Below are 23,819 nucleotides of genomic sequence, written 5' to 3' on the forward strand. Positions count from 1 at the left end.
AGCAACATCTTAAATCAACACTATCAAAAGAAATATCCACAAAACTGTCTCACTTGGCTGGTTCAAATTTGCTGAGATGTTGACAACTTAACTCTGTAAGGACAAGTCCTGTGCTAAATCAGGAATCATCTGTTCACGCCACACTAACTTTATGCTTGGCCAAGTGTCATCTGTCCTCCTGTATCTTATATGAAAGCATGAAGTCCCCAAATTAACCAGAGCACACTGTGTGCAATTTAACAGAGACATGACCAGGGGCCACATCTGACATGGATCACTATCTGGCAATGCACAGAACCAGAGTCACAGAAGCCAAGGCAACATGAAAACCCAACAGCTTGCAACTAACACATGTGAAGTGCTGGAGAAGCCCAAATCTTTCCTCCATTTACAAACTCACTTTAAAACCACCAACTAACTTCTTTGCTTTGCTTCACTGATCCATTCCAAGTCAAAATTCTCTCACTTCTCCTTCCTGAAGGTGGTCCAGCCAAAGAGCTGGAAGATAAGAACGTGTGCATGGTTTCTTCGGAGGTGGGCTGCAGCCTAAAAGCCTGACCAGCACTTTGCAGGTCCTTCCAGACTTGGTTCTACAAGTAAAGAGGAGACAAGGAACCATTCCAGACCTCCAAAGACACTCTGAAGCAGGGCCTCTTTGTACACTGGATTTATGGAGCTCCAAAGACCTAGAATTGTCATTACCTTACAAGAACACCTTTCCCAACAGTTCCAGTAATCCAGACCTCATGGGAATATAACTGATTTCAAACTTCATGGAAAACTGAGGCAAAGCAGCTGCAGGGCTTGGTCACTTACCTGCTTGGGGACTGAAAAAATAATATGCTTGGAAAGCAACAAGATAGAGTGTAAAAAACAACTTACTTGGTGCAGAAGTAACACTGATTTCACAGGTTACTTTTTGCCAGAAGCCAGCCTCTAACAGTTCATACCTTTGCTTTCAAGTGACCTCAAACTGCTCAGGAGTGGTTTAAAAATCAAAGTAAAAACAGCAACAGCAACCACCTCATTCTCTTCTCATCCTACTGGGGAGAGACTATGCACTCGATTTCTTTAAAGAAGTCAGGATGCTTAAACATCAAAAGTTGCTTGAAAAACAACTAGATGCAAGTGAAAGGAACATCTTTGACATTCACCAAAATCATACTAGTTAAACAAACCAAGTTTTAGGATTCTTTTCCACAATTTCTTACCAAGTGTCTTTTATTCACCATCACTGAAATGCAAAACACCAGGGAGCAAAAGGGGCACTGCCAAGGGGTGGCTCAGAACAGTGACCTGGCACAGCCTCCCACCCACCAGCAGAGCAGAAAGGAGCTCAGTCCTTTCACTCCATTGTGCCAGCTGTGAATGGCTTGCAGCTTTTACAAATCCAGAGCTGCCACAGCTCTAGTCCCCAAACACACCTAAGCTAGCTGGCAACATTCTCCCCCCTGCAGCATTTCCCAGTAAAATGAATGCTGAATCAGTCTGATATGGGGAGAGAGGAAAGGGAAGGAAAGGAAGACTGCAAAACATGCAAGATAAACTTGTGTAACTAGAAACAATGAAAGGAAAAGATGAAGAAACCCACTAGCTGTTGCTGAAAGGTGATAAGCTAGAAAGTGTCCTAAATTTATTAGGGGAAATGACCACAGAAGCCTATTATTAATTTTAGGGAATAAACATTCAGTTTTATCTTTACAGGTTATTTACTACTGCTCTCCACTAAAGCCACTCTCAGCTTAGGTTACCTGCAAAGTTAGAAAACAAAATGCCAGCAAACACAACCATAACAAGGGATATTGCACAGTAAGCCCTCCTGTCACCCAAAACACAAACACACTGACAACAAAGCAAGGGGACAGGAGAAGGTTTACAAGTGATCCTGCAGGTAAATGATCTGAATTTGCTCCAGATTCAGACTCAGAAAGACAATCTCTACAAGCCTCCTTAACAGCTCTGTTCTTTACCAGGAAAGCTCAGACAATTCCTATTGACATTATTGTGATGCACCATCCCCATGGAAGCCAAGAGCTGCAGGCTAGCACAAGAGTTTGGATGCCAGGTGGGATATGGGATGGGATGGGGGCAGGTCACACAGTCCCCAGCCACGCATTAATAGCACCCTGTGGTGGCAGAGAGATGATGTCACATTGCCATTCTTAAAAGCTGTGGGGACTACACTGAAATAAGATGTGTGACTGCAGCACAGGCAGGCAGACACATCACCACCAAAGGAATGAACAACAGTTCTGGAGCTTCAGCACACTGGAATAAAGCTGCTGTGAACCTTGGGTGCCCACGTCAGGCACTGTGGGTCATCACTTCCCTCACTTTAAAGGTGTTAGATGCAGCAAGTACTTCTGTGCTTTACTGACTTTGAACCATTCAAGCCATTTGAACACACTTTAAATGTACCACAGACTCAAAAACAGTGATCATTTTGTAACTAAGCATGCTCCCAAACAAGAGGGTGACCTGTAAAAGTCAAAAACACATAGAAGACTCCTGAAAGCATAAACTGGTATTTATCTCAGCAAAGTGTTGTCTTCAGCAGTTTTTCCTCCATTCTTCCTATCCTTTCTTTCCCCATCCCCTTGTTCCCTGCCCTCCCACTGAGCCCATTCAGCTGTTCACACAGTCCCACAGTGAACCAGATTGGGTAGCTGATGCAAGATTAAAAATAATCCAGGAAAAAACAAAAAGTGAGGAGGAGGGAGGTGGAAAAAATTAAGTTACTCAAATCAGTGCAAGATGAAAATGCAAAAAAAAATTGAAAAAAAAATCATTGTTTCACTGCATCAAGGGAATGCCATAGGGGCATAAACCTAAAGTGGGGCTCCAGTTGCTACCACTGAAGGAATACTTGTGGCACCAGAGTTAAGATCTCTTGGAGAAAGCAGAGACACAATACCTGCTGGAAAGTCTCTTGGTACCAAGATGACCTGTTCTCTTCCAAGCAGCTGACACAGCACTCTCCTGAAAGCAGAGCCTGGCACTAGCTAGAACAATGAACATCTTTCTCCCACGTGCATTTTTTCATCAGAGGCCCCAAATTCCAGCTCAGAGGTCCCAAGCTCCTCCAATCTGGTGTTTATCCAACATTCCCATACGCTCTCTGATTGTGCAGGCTGCCATTCTGCTCCATGAAGAGGCAAACCAGCCCACCATGACTCCTTTCAAGTGAAAGCAGTCCACTTTCTTCATGCTGCCATTTGTTTCAGGGCTGCATGGCAGCTGTTAAGAAAAGCTTCACTTCTGCTACACTGGAGGCAGGCAATTCCAGGATTTCCTACTGGCCAACAACTAAGATCCCCCATTTCATTTTGGAATTTGATACCCTGGCATTCTTCCCCACACATTACCAAAGTTTTACATCTCCCCCCTGAAGTATGCTAGTTTGTCACAGCCCCATTTGTATTGGAAACCAACTCCCTTCCCAGCAGAAACCTACCAGGAGAAACTTGGCAGGATCCAGCAGAACCAGCCGCTCTCTCCAAACCACTGGATGCCACCAGTCCTTACCCACAGAGCCTGGCAATTCAAGGGGCAGCTCCCACACCCCCAGCATGGCCACTCTGCCTCCCAACACAAAGGGAAGACTTCAGCCCCCACAGCACAGGCTCCTCAGCTCTTCTACCCTGGAACACATGGTACACATCCACTTGTTGTCAACCCAGCCCTGGTTTCTGAAAACAAAATCTCATGGTGCTTGATGCCCAGGCTAAGGTGGTGACCATGCTTTCTGAGTGAACATGTACTTCCAGGAGCAGTATTGATCTGTAGTGAGCTGCTTTTTTGGCAGCTGTTGGGTCTGGAGTTCACGCAGCGCATCCGGTAGTCACAAGTGTAATAAGAGATTATCTGCTGAGTGTTTGTCTTCCAGTGGGAAGTGTATGAAATGACTGTGCACAAATCCCAGGCCGGATTTAATCCTGCTCTGGAGTTCACACACAACTTCAGTGCACAAAACCATTAGTGGGAGACAGCAGCACCAGAGGTCAGAAACAATTCGATAACACACACTCCTGGGCACAGGCTGAACAGAGCTCCCACACAGAAACAGCTGCACCCATCCATATGTTGATCTTGGTAATACATCAAATCAAGACTTCATCCATATGGACCTGAACAGAGCACTGTAACCTCGGCTAGCAGCCAGCTGCCTTGCCCTCTGCCCAGAAAAGCTGTGGAGCAAATCCTGGGCACCATTTCCAAGTGCAGGAAGGACAGAAAGGTAACTGAGACCAGCCAGAATGGATATACCAAAAGCAAATCACACCTGACCAACCTGACTCCCCCATCTGAGACCAAGAGACTGGCTCTGTGGGTGAGGGGAGTGCAAGGGGTGTTGGACACCTTGACTTCATGTCAAAAGCTCTGCTAAGCCACCCACAGCATCCTTCAAACAAAAACATTTGAAAAACTGGATGATAAAGGTAGGGAGCAAACTGTAACATCAGGTTTGAAGGACCACAATAAGCAGTTACAGCTGGGCTGCTGGTTCCTAATGGCATCCCTCAAGGATCAGCCAACGCTGCTTAGAAGCAGGGATAGGATGAGGGATAACAGGAAGGGGGACTCCAGCTGGAACAAGAGAAAATCTATCTAGGAAATCCATCTAGGCACGTGGAAACAAATATTTTCTCTAAGCATGGTCAAACACAGAGCATCCTCTAACATGGTCAAACACTGGATGGGGCCCAAAGTAAGGGTGGCACCACCATTCTTAGAGCCTGGGATGGATCCAGCCCCCAGCATTCAGATCTACCAGGGCATTTTCTAGCAAGAGGTGAATCTAGAGACCTCCAGAGGTGCTTTCCCACCTTCTGTGGGATGCACAGCACAGATTCAGCCATACAAAATGCTAGGAGATGACAGTCCCCACAAGACTTGGCCATTCAACGCTGAACAAAAATTTCCAGGAAGCCAATCCCTTCGCAAGGAAATAGACCCTGGTGAATTTCCACAACTTATCTTGCCCATCATCCTACTCTCAGCATCTCCAAACCAATGTAATGCCACAAGCACACTATCAAGCTTGGGGCAACCCAAGACACAAAGCCAAGAATCAGCTCTTATACCTCTGAGAAACCAGGTGCAACCAGGAAAAAAGTACAAACGTGACAAAAGAAGCAGCACTTTTCAGGGTAAAAAGTAAGGGTAGGCCAGAAAAGCAGAAAGATCAGAAAGTAGTTGTTGATGGAGAGCAGCCAGACAGGATGGCTTGGCCACCTTCGCTATATTTTTTCTCTTGTTTACTTTACTTCGGTGTTGGAGAACTCCACAAGAAGCAGGGCATTTTGAAAAGGAGGGAACTCCACAAAAACATCTTCCCGTACAGCCTATAGTCCTGGGGAGAAGGAAGCTCCACAGAACAGCTTTTAGGAAGGAAAATGGCCGAGCACAAATTCGTGCCAGACCACCCTCACTTTATGTTCCATAAAACACAGTCCCAAACCCCGTTGCCTCTCCTTTCTCTTCACGTGAACCAAAACAAAGGACAATCAGACAGGAGCACAACCCTGAACAGAAGACTAATGGGAAAGCACACAACAAAACAGCAAGAGTGGAAGGGGAGGCCAAGATCTGCAGGACGTGCCTCACACCGGCCCCCTGCTCCACCAGCAGCCTCTGCCCATCTTTGTGCTCCTTATCTCAGCAACTCCTCCCGGCTCCCCACCCCGACAGCCCCGCATGACCCCCATCCGAGCGGCCTCTGCCCGCCGGGCCCCATCCCGGGGCCTGGCCCCGCTCCAGCCCCGCTCCCCCATCCCACCCCGCCCCGGCCCCGAGCCCGCACCGCCCGGCGCCCCGCACGCCTCGTCTGCCCGCACCCTCGTGCTCCGTGCGGCCCCACGCGGCTGCTCCCCCTCAGCCCGGCCATCCCGCTGCGCCCACCGCCCCGGCTCACGCAGCCCCGGGCGCAGCGCCCCGGCTCCGGGCCCCTTCACCCCGTGTAACCCCACGGCAGCCCGGCCTCCCTCCCTCTCTCCGCGGGCAGCCCCCGGGCCCGCGGCCCCTCCCGGGCTGCCCCGGCCCCCGCCCGCCCCGCCCCGGGCCTGCCCCGCCGGGCCCCGAGCGAGCTCCGGCCGCACGCGGGGAGCGGCGCGGGGCGGGCGGCGGGGCCGCGGCCGCTCTTACCTCCGACCCGGTACATGTTGGCGGCCATGCCGGCGACCGGGCCGGGTGCGGGGCGCGGGCCGCTCCCGCCGCCGCCGCCGCCTCCAGGTGCCGGATCCGCTGGAAAATGGAGGCTGGAGCGGGCGGCGGGGGAGGGGAGCGGGGGAATTAAAGGGGCCGCGCCGGCGGACGGGGAGGGAGCGAGGCGGAGGGCGGGGCGGCGGCCCGGGCCCGGCGGAGGGGGCCCGGCGGCGGCGGCGGGAGGGAAGGAAGGAGGGGAGCGAAGCAGAGCCGCCCGCCCGCCCGCGGCGTGTGAGGGCGGCGCTCCGGCCTGCGAGGGGAGGGACGGGACGGGAGCGAGCGGGGCCGGGGCGGCACGGCCTCCTCGCACACACAGCAGAGCGAGTGTGCGTACGGACACACGGAGTGTGCACAAACACGGGCAGCGCCTCTGCTCACACACACAGCACCCCTCACAGCCCTCACGGGCTCTGCTCTCCTCGTGCACCGGCCCTGAGCTGGCACGGGCAGCCCTGAACACACACACACACACACACACACACACACACACACACACACACACACACACACACACACACACACACTCACAGTCCTTCTCGTGGCCTGTGTTCACACACAGCCTCCATCACGGACAGGCACCACCTGTGGTTTTGGCCGGCCCTCATGTTGCCTTGTGCTCACACACACAGAGAATGTTCCTCACAGACACAACTCAGAATGTTCCTCGCACACCCCCAAGGCCACAGGCCACCCACACCCTGGGCAGGAACAGCAGATCCGCCCTGTGCACACCCACAGCCTGCTCACACCCGCACATCACCCCTGCTGCTCACACTCCCCACTCCTCTGTCTCGCTTGGGTCCCCTCTGTGCCCGTGTCCCCCACTTTTGCCCCTCCTCAGGTGTCAGCCTGGGAGGTGAAATGATGGCTTTAGCTTTCTCTTGCCCATTGACCTGTGCATGTCACTGGTGCTGGGCACACCTATGCAGGTACATCCCCTCTCCAGCCCTGCACAGCTCCTGTCCCAGAGTCTCCTCAGCAGCCCTGCAGTGGTTATGCAGTTGTCAGCTCCAGATCACTCTGCAAAACTTGCACATTGCCGCTGCCACTTCCTCTCTTACACGAATTGGCTGATGCCAAAAAAAACCCCAAGAAACCACCATTCTGTGGAGCATGACACCTTTTACAGCAGGTCCCCCAGCAAGGGCTGACAAAGTGCAGCAGTGAGGGTGGCAGGCCATCCCCCTAAGGACTTCTCCATGGACGTGGACAAGACTGGATGGTGAAGCTCAATGAAAAGTGAAGCAGAAGCAGACCTGGAGCACTGCTGGCTTCTCAGGCAAGGAGGGTGACTACACCTGGCTCCAGCACTGAGCTGGAGAGTCACCGGGTGTTGCCCAAGCCAGGTGACACTCCTCATCACACAGGTCAGGATGGCCAAAAAATGTGTCATGAAACTCTTTGCTGGAGTAAGTGGTTAACAGTGCAGTCATCCATTGCCTTTACTGGGTATGGGCTGGGCAGAGCTACTGCCTGCACTCTCAGCACTGCTGCTCAAAAAGTACTGAAACACCTACACAGGACTGCCCAAAACATAGACATCTGCCAAAATACATCTATTTTTCAGAAAGAACAGGGCTCTTGTTAAAGTTTGCTTTGTGTGTTAGGAAAACAACCCTCTAACACCAAACCTCTGACAGTCCTCAGGTCGCAGGAGGGCAAGGGGCTCTGTTTTTATGTTCCCAATGTGCACAAGGAGCAGGGCTGAGCAAGGAAAACACTTCTGGGGGTGGAAATCAGTCACCCCCGAAAGGTCAGTGCGCCGGGAGCTCCGCCGCGATCCGAGCCGTGCGGGGAGGCGTGTGCCGGCACAGGCGCCGGGCACACCGCAGGACACGGGGGCTGGCCCTCCCCAGGCTGCTGCTGCTGCTGCAAATCATCCGCTAGGACACAGAAAAATGATCCAGAATAAATATTTACGAACCGCATCCCAGCGCGCTCGGGAGCTGCGCGCGGAGGAGAGGACGGTCACACGGCGTCGCCACTTTTTCCAGATGCTAAATGGTGTTGGATCTTCCCTGCTGCTCCTCTTCCAGGTTAAGCAACAGCTGTGGTCAGGGCCAGGGCTCTGTGCAGTGGGAGGGAGGAGAGCTGGAGCTGCCAGACTCAGCTTGGGAAGGAGGGAGCTCTTGCAAGGCTCCATCTCTCCCACCACCAAGCCCCACTCCCATGGGTGCCACTAACTTCCACCCAGACCTCCTAGAGGGCTTTTGGTGCATCCTGGCAGGGCATCACTTGTGTTTGACACTTCTGTCCATGGTCTGAGAAAGGCCCAGACCTGCAAAAGAAAGATGCCAGTGCTTTGAGAGCCTGGTCCTAGGCTGCCTGGCAGAAATTCATCTGTCCCAGGGCATGTGGATGAGGGAGGCTCTCTAGGCCCATTGCATGCAACTCAGTACACTCCAACCCAAAGTCATTCTTGCTCCACCCAGCCCTCATTTCCTTCTCCTCTCTTCCAGGCAACGCTTGCTCTCCCTGCTGATGTGGGGCTGGTCTTCTGCTGGTCTTCCCAGTCCCCTCCAACCACACCCTCATTCATGTGCTGAGACAAATTATTCTATGGGCTCTAAAAGTTGCTGCTGAGGATGTGCTTCTTTCATACAGCCGGGCTCTCAGTGCCAATTTACAGCTGAACCTGTGCAGAAAACACACAGCCAGAACACAGCCTTCACATGTTTGTCTCCCCCAACTCTCCCATGGTGGCCCCTCACCCCATTTCACCAGCAGCCAGACCCTCTCATGGCTTTAGGTGCTGTTTCTGCACTCTAGAGTACTGAGTGTGCCCTCTCCTGAGCTACCCCCATTCCTCCTGCCTGGAATCACCCAATGTCTGCTCTGTGCCACCGTGTGTGAGTTTTGTGTCCCCTCTTCCAGCAAAGGGCTTGGGCCATAAATGATCTGCAGCTGGCCAGGCCATACAGAGCATCTGAGGTATCACCGAGTCCTGTGTCCTTTCACCCCAGCTCTTACCCCTCCATCCCTCCCCCTCAGGTCAGGACAGCACAAGGACACAGGCTGCTCCAGCACAGCATTCCCATTTCTGCCTCCAGCATCCAGCATGCTAAGGAATGTGGGCCATTTCTCAAAGATTCTTCTTCACCTTCCTTCCTCAAAAACAACAGCTTAGCTCTCCTCTCTCCATCTCTCTACCTTCTGACTCCCCAGCACCAAGCCCAGGTGCTTTGAACCCCACACATCCCTGTCCCCCAGTCCTCCCAGGAGCTTCAGGCTCCCACAGCCTCAAGTCTTTCCCCGCAGGATGCCCCCTTGGTACCCCAACACCACTGTGTCTATCCACCACAGCCCCTAGACCAGAAACAGGCACCAGCCTGGTCCTTTCTTGCTGTGCAGAGGTGAGGACTGAGTGCTGGACAGGGCTGTCATATCCAGGAGAGCTGCAGGAGATGAGCAGATCCTTCTGGGAAAGGAGAGCAGCAGGGCTGCAAGGACTACAGGAGGGCTCGGTGCTGGGAAGGATGTGCCAATCCACCAGCTCTGCCCTGGAAGTGGCAGCTGGATAAATAACACAAGAGAACCCTCAGGGCAGAAAGCCATGCTGCTGTTTCCTCCTGCAAACAACTGCCCCAGGCACAGCAGAGCAGACCCTGCTGAGAGACGACTCAGGGCACGGGTGTGTGCTTTCATGTCCAGTTTTATTAGTGTTGCATTAGTACCATAAAATAGTTGACGAGGTCGAGCACGTTGCGGTTTGTTCCAAAAAAAAGGCTATTTACATTGAATCTGTCTTGGTAAAAAACAACCCTAGAACCCAAACAATACAACAATGAAACAGATGGACAGCTCGGGAATCTACAAAGTGGTACCATCCCCTCGCACGCCGCGGCCAGGACAAGCCTGGTGGCACGCAGCCCCACGATTCCAGCCATCCCCACGCCCGGGGCACGTCCACAACCACTGTCCAGCCAAGGCTCCAGGCAGCAGCTGCCTGCACGTGGCCCCAGAACAGTGCTCTTCCCAAAGGAAACCAGCAACCTGCTGCTTTACAAGTTGGCACGTCCCCTTCTGCCCCAGTCTGTCCCAAAGCACCAGAGTGATCCTTCCTGCAGGAGCCGGCCCTGCCAGGAACATCTCCTGTGAGAAGACCATGGAAGAGGCTGCAGGGGACCTCCAGGAGATGCTGCTGCTCACTGCTGGCCTTCTCCTGCCAGGTTAAGCCCAGAGGGAGTGTCACACTAAAATGCCACTACTCAAACATCTGCTGAGATCATCACCCCCCAGATGAAGGGGACAGTCACCGCATCCTGCCTAACTTCAAGAAAGCCCCAGGGCCCCAAGCCCTTTACAGCTGCATGGCAGGACTCTCCTAATCTCAGTTTCCCAATCCCTTAGCACACCAAGCAGCAGGAAAAGACTACTGGTTCTGCTGCCTCTTGACATGATTTCCCTCTTAACCTTGGAGATTCCAGGTGCAACATCCTCTGCCCTGGCTCTCTCACATGCTGCTGGGGAGAAACACACCAGAGCCTTTGCTGCAATCACAGGTTAAGCACAGGGCAGTGTGGCTCCTGGCTGAGTGTGGTGATGGAAAGCAAACGGGCACATCTCCTCAGCCCCAGAAACCTCCCAGCCACCTACCCCTGCCCTCTCTGCAGGATAAAGCCACGAGCTTTATCTTGTGTTCTAATTCAAGCAGCAAACACAGCCAAAGAGACCATGGTTCTCCCCAAACTCATGTGTAATTCAGGAGGATTGTGCAGTTACGATGTGAAGTGACAATTGAACGGGATGGGAACTGCAGCATCGAGCTACAACAGCCACACGAGATGTCCCCGACGTCACCAGTGCCACCAGAGCCAGCCCTGACCGAGCGCTGGCAGGGCTGAAGCCCAGCCTTTGTCTCCAGGAAACTCAAGCCAGAGGACCAGGAAGCACTCAAGGTGCAACACGATGCCACAAACCCTTCCATCTTTCATCTGCTCCCTGGAGCTGCAGAACTGGCTCAGCGTGGTGCAGCCAGCCCACTCCCCAGAGCTCACCCAGAGCAGCTGGGAGAGAAACCCCTGTGGCTCTGAGAAGCCACAGCCAGAGGGGAGGGAGAGACTGGCCCTGTGGGGAGCTGGGGTGAGCTCTGGCACACAGAGAAAGGGACACGGCAGGGGACACCACCTTCAAAGCACCTCCTGGCCACAGATCCACTCAGGTGCTGCCCATCCCAGGCCCTGCCTCTGCTGTCAGACCACACGGCTCCAGAGTAAGCACAGTGTGGGGGACAGCCCCCTGAGTTTCTTCATTTGACATGTCCCTTCCCTGCCCAAACCCTCCAGAACTGAAGATAGAGCAGTGCTGTCTCTGCTGTAAGCCATCCTTCTGCACTCACTGACATGACCTCTGCTGCCCCAGGAACTTTTCCTGGTCCCACAGTGAGGATCCCTCAAGTCAGCAGAGCTCATTCCCAGCAAGCTCCCCCTGGAAACTATTGGGGAAGTTGGGAGACCTGAGGTCAGTCACTCATTCTGACCCAAAACAGTCTGAGCCATGTGCTTTGACACTCATTTTTCTTAGAGACAGAAACTTGTTTCTACTCCAGACAGGGAAAGAAACAGCTGCATAAAGTGGCTCCACGAGAGAAACAACAGAGGCACAACGACCTGATCAGAGCTATGCCACCAAATTTGCATGCCAGCCCTTGCCTCCAGGGCCAGGAAACACCAGAGCCACCCCTGTGAGAGCCACCTCACACAGCTGCCCACAGGCAGGCCCAGCCTGCCACTGCTGGACTCCCTCTGGGATAACAAGGCTGAGAAGCCAGGATGTTTTCTTGCATGGAAGACACATTTCAGAGCAACAACAGCTTTCCACAGGGGAGAACTCAAGCCCTCAGGTGTACAGAGTGCCTCCCAAAGTATTTGCTTGTATAAAGTTAGAACAAAACACAAACCAACATGAAATGCAACGAGCAGAAGTGTTTCTCTCACACATACACACACACACACACACGCACAGAGTACAGCAGGGCAACACACATTTGATAGGCAGGACTCTGGAAACCCTGTCCTAGCTACCAGTTTTTTTCTTTACAGTAGGTTGAAATACAAAGAGGAGCACAGTGATGGTTCTCGCCTCGCCCCCCAGTAAACAAAGTTATTGCAGCAGCACCACCAGAGCTGCCCAGGCTGCACACAGCTGGAACCCAGCCCCATCACCCCTGTCACACCAGGGTGAGACTCCAGGGAGAAATCACACTGACTAATCTCCTTTACAAAGCTTTTTTTTTGATGCAACAGCCTCGATCAAGATGTGATGTGCTTACACACCTTCTCCCACGCTGCTGCTGCTGCTGCTAGGCAACACTATACAGCCCCAGAGCATCAGCTCAGGTCACCCAAAAACATCAGCTGAGGGACACAGCTACATCCCACCACAGCCCAGCCACAGCCAGCAGCCAGCACAGGGCAGGCAGGAAGAACAAATATTGCAGCCAGACAGTGTGTCCTGCCCAGCAGTATGCCACCAGGCTGGGACAGTGTCCTCCTCCCCTGCATGGTTTGAAGGGAATACCCAGGCCCTGGCCATGCAGGTTGCCCTTGTGCTGGGGAAGGGTTTCACATCAGCTCAAGCTGATGGCACAACAGGCACAAGATCCAGCTCTGACCTCAGAACCTCCCTGCCAGGAGCACACCACCAGTACCTGCCCAACAGAACCCGGGTGGTGCCCATGCACAGCAGGTTCCCCAAGCCTTTAAAAACCCAAGGGTAAGGGATCAGGTAAAAAAAGAAAAAAAAAAGTTCAAAAGCATCACTGCCTTCAAAAAGTGCTTCACAGAGCCTGGCCTGCTCACAAGGGGGGCACTCAAAAAAGGCTCATCAGAAATTTCAGTCCCTTACCCTGAAATGGCAGAGATGTCTGTTCTTCCACATGGCAACAACATCCCATATCCCACCCAGCAGCTGAAGAGCAGCCTGTGCCACCTCAGGTGAGCAGTTTGACACAGGGCAGGAAGGCAGCTGGACACACACAGTCCAGCCACTGCAGTGATGCATCACTCCACAGAACAACGGCTCATCTTCCTGGGTTTGTGGGATTTTTTTTGGCAAATTAATATTTTTTCCTGTTATTTATTGTTTTTATTTTATTTTTATTTGTATTTTTTTAGAAAGCATTAAAAAAAATCTGCAGCTGTTAAAAAAAATCCTTTCCCTTTGGAGGCTGGATGAGGTTTTATTGACAGGTAAATAATGGGTGTGAGTATGTAAATAGCAGTGACCCCACTGATGTGGTGCCCCTCAGCAGCACAGCCAGCTGGGGAACACAGAGACTGGCTTGGTTTGGTCATTGTCAAAGACCTGGGACACAGGAGTTTCCTTATTAGTGTTTCCCTAATTCCTGTTCCTGCCCAACCCTCCTCAGGAATCACTTCAGCACCAACATCAGCCTGTCCCCGTGGCAGGCTGTCTGCTCAGAAGGGGATCTCCTCTCCACACCTCCCTAACTCTGCAAGTGCCTTGTTTTCCACAGCAGACAGCTGAACTCCCTCCAGACTCGCTGATCTCTCATCCTTTGGCAGCAGGAAGAAAAACTGGCCATCCTTTCCTCCTAGAAACACAGTGTGGGGGCCCAGCACACGAGATCTTCTGCAAAATCTGTTTGAGCTGATCCACAGCTCCCCCAGCCCACTCACACCAATGAGGTCTCAGGTTAATAAGCAGTGCAGTTACTCAGCTATCTGCTCCTAAGTGGTAGGTGTTCTTGGGCAGGTTGCCTGCTCCTGCCAACTCCCCCACGACTTCATGTTGTCAGCACATCTATATTTAAGACTGGTTTGTTGGGGGTTTTTTTTTGCCTTTGTTTAAAGGGGTTTCCTTCCTTTGTAGTAAACTTAAAGAGTTAATAGAAAAAAGTAATTCAAAAGTAATCCAAGCACATCTGTAATTAATTCTGCAGGAGAGGGCAGAGCGAGGCGAGTCAGAGTTGGCACGCAGTTCCTGGCTCCTGGTGTGCAGTCTTCGGGATGGGCAGAAGGTCCCTGCGCCCAGCACAGCTAGAAGTTAGATTTGGAGTGTCCAAAGATGCAGATGGGAAAGTGCTTGACATGAGAGGACCATTGTGCTGCCAGCTGAAAGAACTTGACGTCGTTCCACTCCACCCCATCGATCAGGACTGCAGAGGAGAGTAAAAAGAGAGGAGAGTTAGAAAACACTGAGGGGAAGTGGCCAGCCTGAGGCAGCTTTGCCAGGGGTCCCCCTGAATCAGCAGAGCTCAGCTGCTGTGCCCCACCCAGCTGCAGACACGGGGAGAAAGGCTCAGGAGCACACCAGCTGTGGGGACAACAGCTCAGGGTTTTGTTCCAGCATCGCTCCCTGCACTGCTTATTTCAGCATCACCCGAGCCAGCTTCTCAGCTTTCCTGAGCACAGTGCATTTTCTGTTTTGGCCAAATGCACTCTTTACAGATGGACAGCAGTCTCTCCTCACTGGCAGTCTCACCAGAGAGGTGACACATGTCCTGTGAGCACCCCTCATGCCAGCAGGATTAAGAGGTGACCCAAGAAGTCCCTCTGTTGGGGATTGCTAACTGAACAGGCCACAAGGGTATTTTTGCTGCTGGATGCCCAGTTCCACTGACAGACACTTCAGGTCTGCCTACAAGATGCATATCTGGCTCTTGCTGTGCCATGAGCACATGCCAGTGTTCTGCCCAGAGGAGCAGCCACAATGTCCCCACCTACCATCAACACTTGCACCAGATATGTGCAAGAGAAACAGGGGATGACAGAGAGGGGAATGGAACCCTGTCCTGAACTTGTCTTCATCCAGAGCATTGACTCAGAGCTAACTGAAGGAGGACTTTCCCACATCCCAGACCCATTAGAGCATTCCCCCATGCTGGGGGCAAAGCCCATTCCCAGGAATAGCCCCATCATGCTGGCTCCAGGGCACAGGGCAGGACACCAGCTCAGCCCTTTGCCTGGAGGACAATCACAGCATGTGAGCCTTGCCCCAGCAGCCAAAGGATGATGCAAGCACTGCACTCACCACGCAGCATGTTCTGCTGATGTTTTGCTGTGCAAATCAACCTGCTGATTCCTTCAATACACTGGCTCTTTGACTCAACCTCTTTGTCCTTTGTTTTCTTGGGCAAAAACATCACTGGAAGAAAAGCAAACCAGCACAAGGTGAATATATGCCACTCACAGGAGCTGCACCAATTCCTGTTTGAGTTTTTTCCATTTAAACATTCACTTCTGAAAATTCTTAGTCCAAAGATAAAGTGACCTGGCTGCAGGGTTATGCACCCATGTCCTGCAGTCCAGGAGGCTCTGCCAGCCTTCTCTCAGAGCTACCAGGGGTGACTCCCAGCCCCACAGGCAGAGGATGTTGTGAAGGACAACTACTGGCAGCCAAAATGTAAATGTAGAATTGCCTTGCTGCTTCCTTGAAATGAATTTGTTGCAGAGCTGTTCCCAATTTCTAAAATGTTTCACATTACCAAGGCCAGGAGCAAATACAAAATCACTGACAACATTCAAAATGCCATTTTATTAGTTTGCTTTTAGAAAATAAACCCATGACTTTAAAAGCAGGACAGTATTTTTCTTCTACTTTCTTTTAACCCACAAAGCATTCTGTTCTGACTGCTGCCAGCACCCTGACTGATGGGTGTCAGCTTGGATTCTGGCTCTGGCAGTGTTTTGGGATTTTTCTTTGTAATACTGTATTTCTATTTTAATTTTCCTAGTAAAGAACTGCTATTCCTAATTCCCATATCTTTGCCTGAGAGCCCCTTAATTTCAAAATTATAATAATAATTTGGAGGGAGGGGTTTTACATTCTCCATTTCAAAGAGAAGCTCCTTCCTCTATTGGCAGACACCTGTCCTTCAAACCAGGACAGGTTCACGCTGTCACTCCTCATCAACTGAATAGGACTTGGGGGATAAAAATGGGCCTGAGGTGCTGTAAGCCAGCACTGACAAATCAGGCAGCTCTGGAGCAGCAGGACAGGGACAGGAGGACACCTCACCTTTTTTGTTCTTTTCTTTTGTCACCACAGTCATGGACATGGTTGGCGTGGTGGCGATCTCGCCGCTGGCCGGTAACCTGCTGACCTGCAGGGACCGGAAAGTGCATTTCAGTGTGTTTTTGGTACTGGAGGGGTCCTTCTTCTCTGGGTCTCTCTTCCTGTCCACGGGTGGAGCTGCAATCCAGTAATCCACCTGCAGGCCCATCAACTCAGCACCGAGGCTCTGGCTGGGGAACAAGAGCAGGAGGTCATTTCTGCACAGCCCTCAGCAGCGTGGCTGCCATTCCTGGCCACAGGAGATACAGCTGGCTCTTTGGGGAAGCAGGCAGTGACATGTCAGCAATGACAGGAGCCCAAGAAGTCACCCCTGAGAGATGCAGCCTGGGTCCCACTGCACAGGAGCTCAGTGAGCCCAGAGAAGCTGACCTGCAGTCACGAGGGTGAGCAGCAGGAAAGGGAACACACAGGCTGAGTTCTGAGACACAGCAGCTAAAGCAGCTCCTGAGGTGGCCCAGATTACTTTGAGTAGGGAAAAGAGCTTGCTGCTGCCTCCTGAGCCCTGATGAGTGACTCAGTCCAGGCACAGCACTGCCAAAAACAACTCTCAAAGACTTGGTGGGTCCCTGAACATCAGGCACTCAGTTCCCAGTCTCCCTGACTCGCTTCTTGCAATTGCCTACCCCCCAAGCCTTACCACTTGCTGGGGAATTCCACTGTTGGGAAAAAAAATTCTGCCAGCCATGTGAGGTTTGCTAGACAACAGCAGATTTCAGGACATGCTCTGTTGTTGAGAACTCCTGTGCACCATGTGGCAGCAGCCATGCATCACCAAAACATGCTGCCAGCCCTCCCAAGGTAAGATGAGCAGCCTGGGAAGCTCCAGCCCTTTCCTGCCCTGCCTCTCACTGCTAACCCTGAGGGGAGCAGGGCTTCATCATTCAGCAGACCTACAAGTGACAGCCTGTACTTCTTCCTACACAGTGACACTCAGTGTTGAATAATACACAACTACTAGACAAAAGCCTAAATTTATCCACCAGTCTGTGTCCCCAGTTTGAGAAATGGCAGCTGTTAAGGAAGATAAATCTGTGATCTTGAATGAAATATGCATCCCTCTGCACCACCTGTCTAATAAGAAACTCAAGGTAAAACAAGGATGTCCCATCATTACAGTCCTCTCAGGAAATAATTTCCTTTTCTTTGCCATTTATTCAGCTAAAAGTCAAGCTGCAAAGCAGAGTTCATCTTTGATGACTAAAACCAGGGCTTTGGTTCTCAGGGCAATATCCAAAGGTGAGATTATTTAAGGATGCTGCTGCTTGGAGTTTTAAGGCTCCTTTGCATCACATTTCTCAAGTAAGTCATAAAGACAAAGCATCCTAATATTCACTAGGCCCAGGCAAGATTTTATGTTCCATTCCCAGCTCAGTACGTGGCTTAATCATTCAGTCTGGGTCACCCTCCCTGCCCTGTGCTGTCACTCAGGGATCAGAGGAGATGGAACAATGCTGAACCTACACTTCCTCCTTTCTTGATGAGTTTACCACACAGTATGAAACCAAAAAGTATCAGATTCCCAGAGCTGGGGTGTTAGCTTCAGATTTATCATATCCATGCCTCACAGCTTTAACATCCTGTGCTCTTGGGGAACCAGTTCCCAAACCACTTCCACCTTAGGAAAGGCCACAGACAAAGCTCAAACACAAGGATTCAGCTCTGCTTCCCAAAGCCTGCCCAGCCCTCAGTTCTCTGCACTGGCAGCCAGCTGCTGCTGGGGCACACAGGGCTCTCCTGACACCAAACCACAGGGACACACCTGGGAATGGGCCCTGGCACAGCTGAGTGGGCACTAACACCTCCCAGTGCTGGGCACCTCAACTGGCACCTTCACATCCCCATTTCCTGCTGGTAAAAGGGAACTCTGGAAGAAGTCAGAGGTGAAAGGTCCCTGCAGAGCACTCTGGGCTGGGAGGAAAGGTCCCCATTCTGTCTCCAACAGGGACAGCAGGGGATGCTACTTAGGGAAAAGCACATAAGCCCAGCCTCAGAGCATGCCCTGGCACTTCCCCAGCCTGACAATCACAGGATTAGGGAGGCTAGAGGGGACATCCCTGAAACATCCTTTAGTATCCATTAATGGATCTGCTGTCTGTGAATTTGTCTGACCCCTCTTTGATCTTCTGCTGCTGCCACAGAACCAGCAGAGGCAGACATGGTCCCTTCCTTTCCCCCTTTTAACTGAGCTCCTGCAGTGTCACTGTGTGCCCCCAGCTCTTGTGCCACAGGCTTCAGAGAGCCCCAAAATTGTTGGGGTTGGAAGAGATCTCTAGAGATGATCCAGTCCAACCCCCCTGCCAGGGCAGGGTCACCTGGAGCAGCTGATGCAGGGATGCATCCACAACCTCCCTGGGCACCTCAGTGCTCTCTACAAACCCAAAACTCCCTGGCTTTGCACAGCCTGAGTGGCTCATTGCTTTCCTCTCCTCTCCCACCCTGCAGAGTCCAAAGGCTTCTAGTTTCCCCTCCTCACAAGACTGCTGCTGTTCCCTTGGAGGTTTAGGGGAGTTAACAGAATCAAGAGGAACTTCACCAAGTGGTTCTGAGTACTATAAGTGCACACAAAGTGTTAGACAGGTTGCACCAACGTTTTGTGCAGCAACAAAATGAGGAGTCCTAGCCAGGGCAAGTCCTACTGGCAGCTTCCTGAGGGTTTCCTCCCTTCACTCCTAAAAACTTCAGCTAAACCAGGGTTTAGTATTATCTACAGGTGCAGTCTCCATGCTGTTTAGATGTGCTTTCAGGCACACACATGATTAGGAGCTGCAGTTCCACCTTACAGCTCACAGAGAAAGTCATCAGCTCCTTCAGAAGTCACTCTGACCTTGCACTCACTTGGCCATGACAAACACAAGAATCATGAGGGATTAGCCTGGCCCCACGTGTCCTAAGAGTCAGTGCTTTTTCTGAGTATATATTTTCCCAAGAGAATCCTGCCCTTGAGACATGCAGCCTTCCTACTAAGTGCAAAATCCCCCCTTGCCAGCCTCAGCAAGCACACAGTGACTCCAGAGGCAGAAGAGGTGAAGGGGAAAGGTGACAACCCCAAATGTTTGCTAGGGATGAAGGAAGAACTACAAGTCTTCCTCTGGAGGAGTTCTCTGCCACATGTGTGCCAGATAAGCCAGTCAGTGGAGGTGTAAGGAGACAAAGCAAGGTTTACCTTGGGGAGGAGAAGCTGCCTGTAACAGATGGTGAGGAAGGGGGCGTGGGGGAGGCTTCTTTCACAGCAGGAGACACGGAAGGTGGGGTGGAAGAAAGGACAACAGAGCTGGAGGGAGCTGCATCATCAGAGTCACCTGGAAAAAAAAGGAAGTAGCACTGTTTGGTTTGCCTCACAGCACAGAGCACTGGGGTAAAGCTCAAACTCCACCCTCCTGCTGCACAGGTTTTGCTCAGACTCAGCCCAGAGGTCAGCTAGGCCATCAGCTCCACACTCCAGAGGGGTTTGTTAAGCCTGGGTACCAGGCAGGAACAGACACTGACACTCCCTGGGGTTCCTCACATGGCATCTGCTATCCTAGCCTTTGTCCCAGCTGATTCTGAGCCTCCTGCACAGCTCAGCCCACTGATATCCTACAGGAAATCTCCCCCTGCAAGCACTCTTGGAACCCACAGGGCTCTCCCCACTCCATCTGCCTCCACAACCAAGGTTTCATCCCCTTTAGGATGGTGGGAGCACTTCTGTGCTGCCTCCATGCACAAACCTGTGTGTAAGCCAGGCCACAAGAATCTGGGTTTGACACTCAAGCAACACAAGAAACAAACCAAACACAAGGAAAACAATATTCCTCTGCATATGGAGGAGAGAAAAACTAAGTTCACATTGACAAAATAGCACCACCTGATGTCTGTGTATGTAAGCAGACAGTATCCTTCTGTACATCAGCTTTGCACTCCCCCAATAAAAAAATAAATGGGTCTAAAATTTTGCCCACTCCAAAACTCCCAGCACTGAGATCAATTCCATTCAGCAACTGAGCCCACTGTAGGGAGACAGGCATGAACTTCTGATGAACTGCCTGCTCAGGCTGAAGCAGGAACCTCAAACAACTGCAACAGTGAATCCACCCCACTGACAACATTAGAAAAATGGAGTTTGCAGAAATGTGAGAGCAGAGCTTCCCTGGATGTAGGTGTGGGAATTTCACCTGGCCTGAAGCCCCATGAGAAGCACCAAGAAAAAAGGGCCTCTCCCTAGAGAGAGGGCTGTCTTGCTGCAGACAAATAAAATCCAGTTCCACCTGACAGAGCTCCAAGGCACCAGCAATGGACAGGGCTGCTCAGCCTGTCAGTCAGGCTCCCACTGCTGCAGGACACAGAAAGCACACACAGGATGGTCCTTACCTGATGTTGCAGAAGATTGTTCTACTATTCCAACCTTCACCACCTAAACGGGACAAAGCAGAAGAGCTCTGTCAAACAAGAGCCCCCTGAAGATCAGGAAGCCAAACCCCAGCATGAAGCTCATCTCTGCACTCTCCAAGGCACTGGCCCTGCTGTCAGAGCAGTTCAGGAGTCTCCAAGAGCCAGGCAGGTCCTGGCAGTGCCCAGCCAAGCAGTGCCAGCTCACAGCCCTTCCCTGACCCACACAGAGCTGTCACAGACCTGCCCAGCTCTGCACAGCCCAGCAGCTCCAAGGCATGGCAACCACAGGGAGGAGAAAGGGTCAGAAACATCCCTTCAGCACTGCTCTGATGCACCTGCTAATTACAGACACGCTGCTCCCAGTGCTCAGCAGCAGCCACCTCCAGCTGGGGCTTGTTAGGAAACCACAGAAGCAACAAAGCACAGTTTCTGGTCAGAGTTACCTATTCTCTAAACAAGGGAAGTGTCCAACAAAGAAGATAAAGGCCCTACCAAAGCCCCTGGAGGCAGGCAGGGACAAACCACCACGTGGACAGGTCAGAATGATGCAGGTCATGCTGGAATAAGGGCACAAATGTGTGTGGCCAGCTGGCACCTTCAGATTAATGATAACTGTCACTGGCAATAACTTGTGGAACAGAACATGCTGCAAACAAGCTCCCAAGAACACACTGTGCCTAGAAAGATAAACTGGCCCTTGGTGATGTGACAGAAGAGACCTTCTGCAGTGATAATCTGCTAGAGAACACAGGGATCATCACTCTCAACACTGCAGGGAAAAGCCTTTTTCAGGCACTTAAGAAACTTGCATCCAGGGCTAATGCCTGCCCTACACAAATGCTGACAAATGGGAAAGAACTGCAAAGGGAGCTTAGGTCAATAAAACCTGCTTTAGAATGAGAAATGATGTCACACAGACTGTGTGGGTTGAAAATAGAAGATCATTAAGTTCAGACATGACCATGTCTGGACCACATCTCTGGAGAGCACATTTCTGTAATATGGGATTAAAGAAAATTTAAAAGTTAATAATTAAAAGCAAAATGCTTTGCAGAGTTTGGAGGGCAGGGAGAGGTATGCTCTATGCTCAACAGTAGATCTTGGAGAGTTGTCAGGCTCTCTGGGGATTCTCATTTAGATCCAGTCCTGAAAGAGCCATGATGAACCCAGCAGTGTGTACAGAGGCTCCCTGAGGGCTCACTGCTTTGGGAGGAGGAGGCTGCAGCTCAGCTTGGCCAATCTCCTCCCAAAGGGCAACAAATCAGGCTCTGGAGTGCAGCATGTGTTAAACACCAAGAGGATGTTTCACAGACTGCCACTGGCTGTGAACAAGAGGAGCAGAGTTAGGGAGGGACAACCAACACAGCGAATTGCCTGCAGCCACCTTGATCTGCAAGCCAGGCAGGAAATCTCTTCTGGCCTTCTCCTCCTTGTTGACTGGCTGAAGATGCTCAAGTTCAGACACACAGGAGGAACACAAGGTTAAACACTCTCCCTTCCCTCCACTTAGGGAAATACATGAGAACACTTCCAACAGGCCTCCATCCAGGGAAGCTGCAGCAGCATTTCCCTCCAGGAAGAGGCACATCCTGTCAAAATCCTGGCAACTGGCTGCCAGCCCAAGGCAGCCTGAGCCTGGCTTTTGTGCCCCTCTGGCCCCTTGTGAGACTCCACTCCCACCACGCTGAGCAGCACAGCCCTGCCCTGCTCATTTTTGGGTCAGAGACTGCCCAGGCCAGCTGCAGCACCCCAAAAAGCCAAGAGTGCAGCCAACACCAGGAGCTGCAAAACCAGAAGTCACTGGCTCCCTCTCTTCCTCATCCAACAGCCCTGAGCAGGCTGCAGCTGAGGGAAAGAGCCTCAGTGCTCATGTCCAGCCTCAGACCCTGTGAGACACCTGCAATTGGCCTGTCAGGCTCTTCACTACTGTGTCAGGAATGCTTGAGAATCAGGAGCAAGCACCACTGATTTGCCCCCCATCACCAGTGACATAGGAAGGCAGCCTGTGCTTTCAAGGCAAGTTTTTTTGGGGGGATTGGCAATGTACACAACAAAGCAATTCCACCACTTTCAGGTAATCAAATCCAGACTGGAAAAGCAGTGCTAATGTCAGGACAACAATCACTTTAGAGCAACTGGATAAACACACTGAGCCCCATTTACTTGCACAAAATGCAGGACTAAATCAATCCTTAAAAGAAGCTTGCAGAGCCCAACAACAGTTTGGCAAGTTCCTCTAGGTTTTCATGTTACTGGGGAAGGTGAAAGAGTTGTTTTGTAGGAACAGTCCATCACTAGAAATTGCAGTTCATGGGAGATAGAAGTTCCCAGCAAATCTCATCAGCAGGGAATAAATTGGGGAGATGTGTCTCTCTGCTTTTGCAGAAGGCAAAATCTCTCCTTTGAGAAACAAAAGTAGATTGTCACCTCAGGAATAGTGCAGAGAGAGACTCTCACTATGAGGAGACAGCAGAGTGAAAGCAGGGTCAGCCTGAGGGCGAGAGAGACTAAGCTCTTTAAATGCCTTGGGATTTGAGAGAGCTGTGACGCAGCCAGGACACGGAGGGGACAGGCACGTGTCAGCTCCCACAGAGCAGGCACAGCCAGGCCAGCGTGCAGGACACAGCTCAGACTGGGAATGGAGCATGTCCAGCACCTGCAGAGCTTTCTTATGGCTGCAGGTCAGCGACTTTACACCTAAAACTTCATGAGTTGGGGAGCATGATCAAATAAAGGGAGGGAAGCTGGAAAAGGCAAAGGGCACAAAACACACTGACAGGAGAACAAGGATGGCCCTGTCCAGACACTCTGCACTTGGCACCTCAGATGGGAACACTTAAGGACAGGAGGAAAAACGAGGGACTATCCCAAATACCAGTGCCAATATCCAGTGGTATAAATCATCTCCCTGCTGGGATGTACTGTGTACTTCCCAGGAACAGATGGGATGCTAAGAGGATGGGAGCCCATCAGTGACAAGCATGCAGAGCACTGACACTGGAATAGCAAATTTGGCCAGAACAATCAACCAGGGCAATGCTAGGCACAGCATCCCTAGGATCAGGTTTCCAGGGACACATCACATTCCTGCCTGAGAAACAAAAGACACTCTGCAGTTTGCTGAAATGTCTTGGAGGTTTCCTTACACATCAGGCAGCAGCACTCAATCATCAGATTGCTGTGCTGATAATGTGCCTTAGAGCACCCTG

At 51.6% G+C, this 23,819-nt stretch overlaps 3 protein-coding genes across 8 annotated transcripts in view; 1 reads left to right on the forward strand and 2 right to left on the reverse strand.

The window, feature by feature from the left end:
* MTA1 (metastasis associated 1) overlaps nt 1-6,273 on the reverse strand; it is a 73,843-nt gene extending 67,570 nt beyond the window's left edge. For all 3 annotated transcript variants that reach the window (XR_013775320.1, XM_079314155.1, XM_079314154.1), the window contains exon 1: nt 6,145-6,273. Coding sequence is in view for 2 of the 3 variants with exons in the window: in XM_079314155.1 (XP_079170281.1) it covers nt 6,145-6,172 (28 nt within the window). In the remaining variant the exon portion in view is untranslated. The remainder of the gene's footprint in view (nt 1-6,144) is intronic.
* NOTCH2 (notch receptor 2) overlaps nt 6,159-23,819 on the forward strand; it is a gene marked incomplete at its 5' end in the record, with an annotated part of 177,680 nt that continues 160,019 nt past the window's right edge. The window contains one exon of the mRNA XM_079314138.1: nt 6,159-6,386. Coding sequence (XP_079170264.1) covers nt 6,159-6,386 — 228 coding nt within the window. The remainder of the gene's footprint in view (nt 6,387-23,819) is intronic.
* The window catches only part of PACS2 (phosphofurin acidic cluster sorting protein 2), a 74,112-nt gene continuing 60,131 nt past the window's right edge, over nt 9,839-23,819 (reverse strand). For all 4 annotated transcript variants that reach the window (XM_079314152.1, XM_079314151.1, XM_079314149.1 and 1 more), the window contains exons 20-24: nt 20,590-20,632; nt 19,406-19,541; nt 16,186-16,412; nt 15,199-15,312; nt 9,839-14,323 (exon numbers count right to left, since the gene is read on the reverse strand). In XM_079314152.1, coding sequence (XP_079170278.1) covers nt 14,205-14,323; nt 15,199-15,312; nt 16,186-16,412; nt 19,406-19,541; nt 20,590-20,632 — 639 coding nt within the window. In that variant the 3' untranslated portion in view covers nt 9,839-14,204. The remainder of the gene's footprint in view (nt 14,324-15,198; nt 15,313-16,185; nt 16,413-19,405; nt 19,542-20,589; nt 20,633-23,819) is intronic.

This window comes from Erithacus rubecula (genome assembly GCF_903797595.1).
Source record: "Erithacus rubecula genome assembly, chromosome: 10".
Taxonomy (NCBI): domain Eukaryota; kingdom Metazoa; phylum Chordata; class Aves; order Passeriformes; family Muscicapidae; genus Erithacus; species Erithacus rubecula.